The sequence below is a fragment of the Amblyomma maculatum genome, chromosome 1 (assembly GCF_055883805.1).
Source record: "Amblyomma maculatum isolate TAMU_Amacu chromosome 1, ASM5588380v1, whole genome shotgun sequence".
NCBI lineage: Eukaryota > Metazoa > Arthropoda > Arachnida > Ixodida > Ixodidae > Amblyomma > Amblyomma maculatum.
In genome coordinates this window covers 68037282-68038414 of record NC_139344.1, presented here as the reverse complement: position 1 = coordinate 68038414, position 1133 = coordinate 68037282, and the positions used below count along the sequence as shown (strand labels likewise).

The 1133-nt window shown below is 48.9% G+C and overlaps 1 protein-coding gene across 1 annotated transcript; it reads left to right on the top strand.

Annotated features, from left to right (window-relative positions):
- On the top strand, positions 1 to 387 carry LOC146202725 (uncharacterized). Its single transcript, XM_084601928.1, has one exon. It carries the CDS (start codon positions 1 to 3, stop codon positions 385 to 387), a length of 387 nt encoding a protein of 128 aa, XP_084458054.1.
- Positions 388 to 1133: the final 746 nt, after the last annotated feature.

Genomic DNA, 1133 nt, shown 5'->3' with positions numbered 1-1133 from the left:
ATGAGGAGGGGCACGGCACCAGGAAATGACAGGGTGACGGTGGGATTGCTTGTCAATCTCAATTGGCAAGCGCTTCAACACCTCACGCAGTACATCAACGAGTGTTGGAAAAGTGGACAGTTACCCGACGCGTTGAAGATGGCTGATGTCAGCTTTATTCCCAAGCCTGGAAAGGAGGTGCACATCAATAACCTGAGGCCAATTTCACTTACGTCGTGCACAGGGAGACTGACGGAGAAGGTGGTACAAATGTTTGGGTTCAGGGCATACTTGTCAACCCAGGACGTGTTACTGCAGCTGAAGATGGAGGTTATCGATCCCCCGCGTGCAAACACAGCAATAGGGCCATACTTGTGCTGGATCTTAAGGGAGCTTTCGACAACGTGAAGCACTCCAAGATTATGGAAAGCTTACAGGGTACTAACTGCGGAAAGCATACCTTTAATTACATCAAGGCTTTCTTGCAAGATAGGCAAGCACACATCAAGATTGGCGACACAAGGTCTGAGCCGATACCTATGGGCACCAGGGGGATGCCTCAGGGAGCAGTCCTTTCTCCACTGCTCTTCAACGTTGCCCTCATGCACCTGCCAGAACAACCTAATACCATAAAGGGAATCTGCCACGCCCTCTATGCGGATAACATAACCATATGGAGAACGGAAGGCAACTTGGGACAGATGGAGGAGGCCATCTAAGAGGCTGCCACTATGGTTCAAAAGCATGCAGAAGGATGTAGACTGCGCTTTCCCCAGACAAGTCAGAGCTCCTCGTCCTGCGCGAAAAGTGGGATACTGCACTGCTGAAAATCTCGGTCCATGATACACGTATTCCCAAGGTGGAGACAATGCGAGTTTTGGGGCTGCTTATTAACAACAAGGGAGTGAACACAGCAGAGATCACCAAGCTCCGAACGGTGTACGAACAGGTCATCCATATGCTATCTCAGATCTCAACCAAGAAGAATGGTATGCAAGAAAAAGATACTCTTAGGCTAATACAGGTCTTTATCATCTGCAGGATAGTGTATGTGGCCCCATACCTTCGTATGAGGAAAACCGATCTAAACCACCGGGACGTTATCATTCGAACTGCTTATAAGAAAGTGCTCGGGTTACCCATGAAAGCATCTA

Coding starts and splice junctions, on each gene's coding strand:
- LOC146202725 (XM_084601928.1), top strand. CDS start 1: ATGAGGAGGGGCACGGCACCAGGAAATGACAGGGTGACGGTGGGATTG.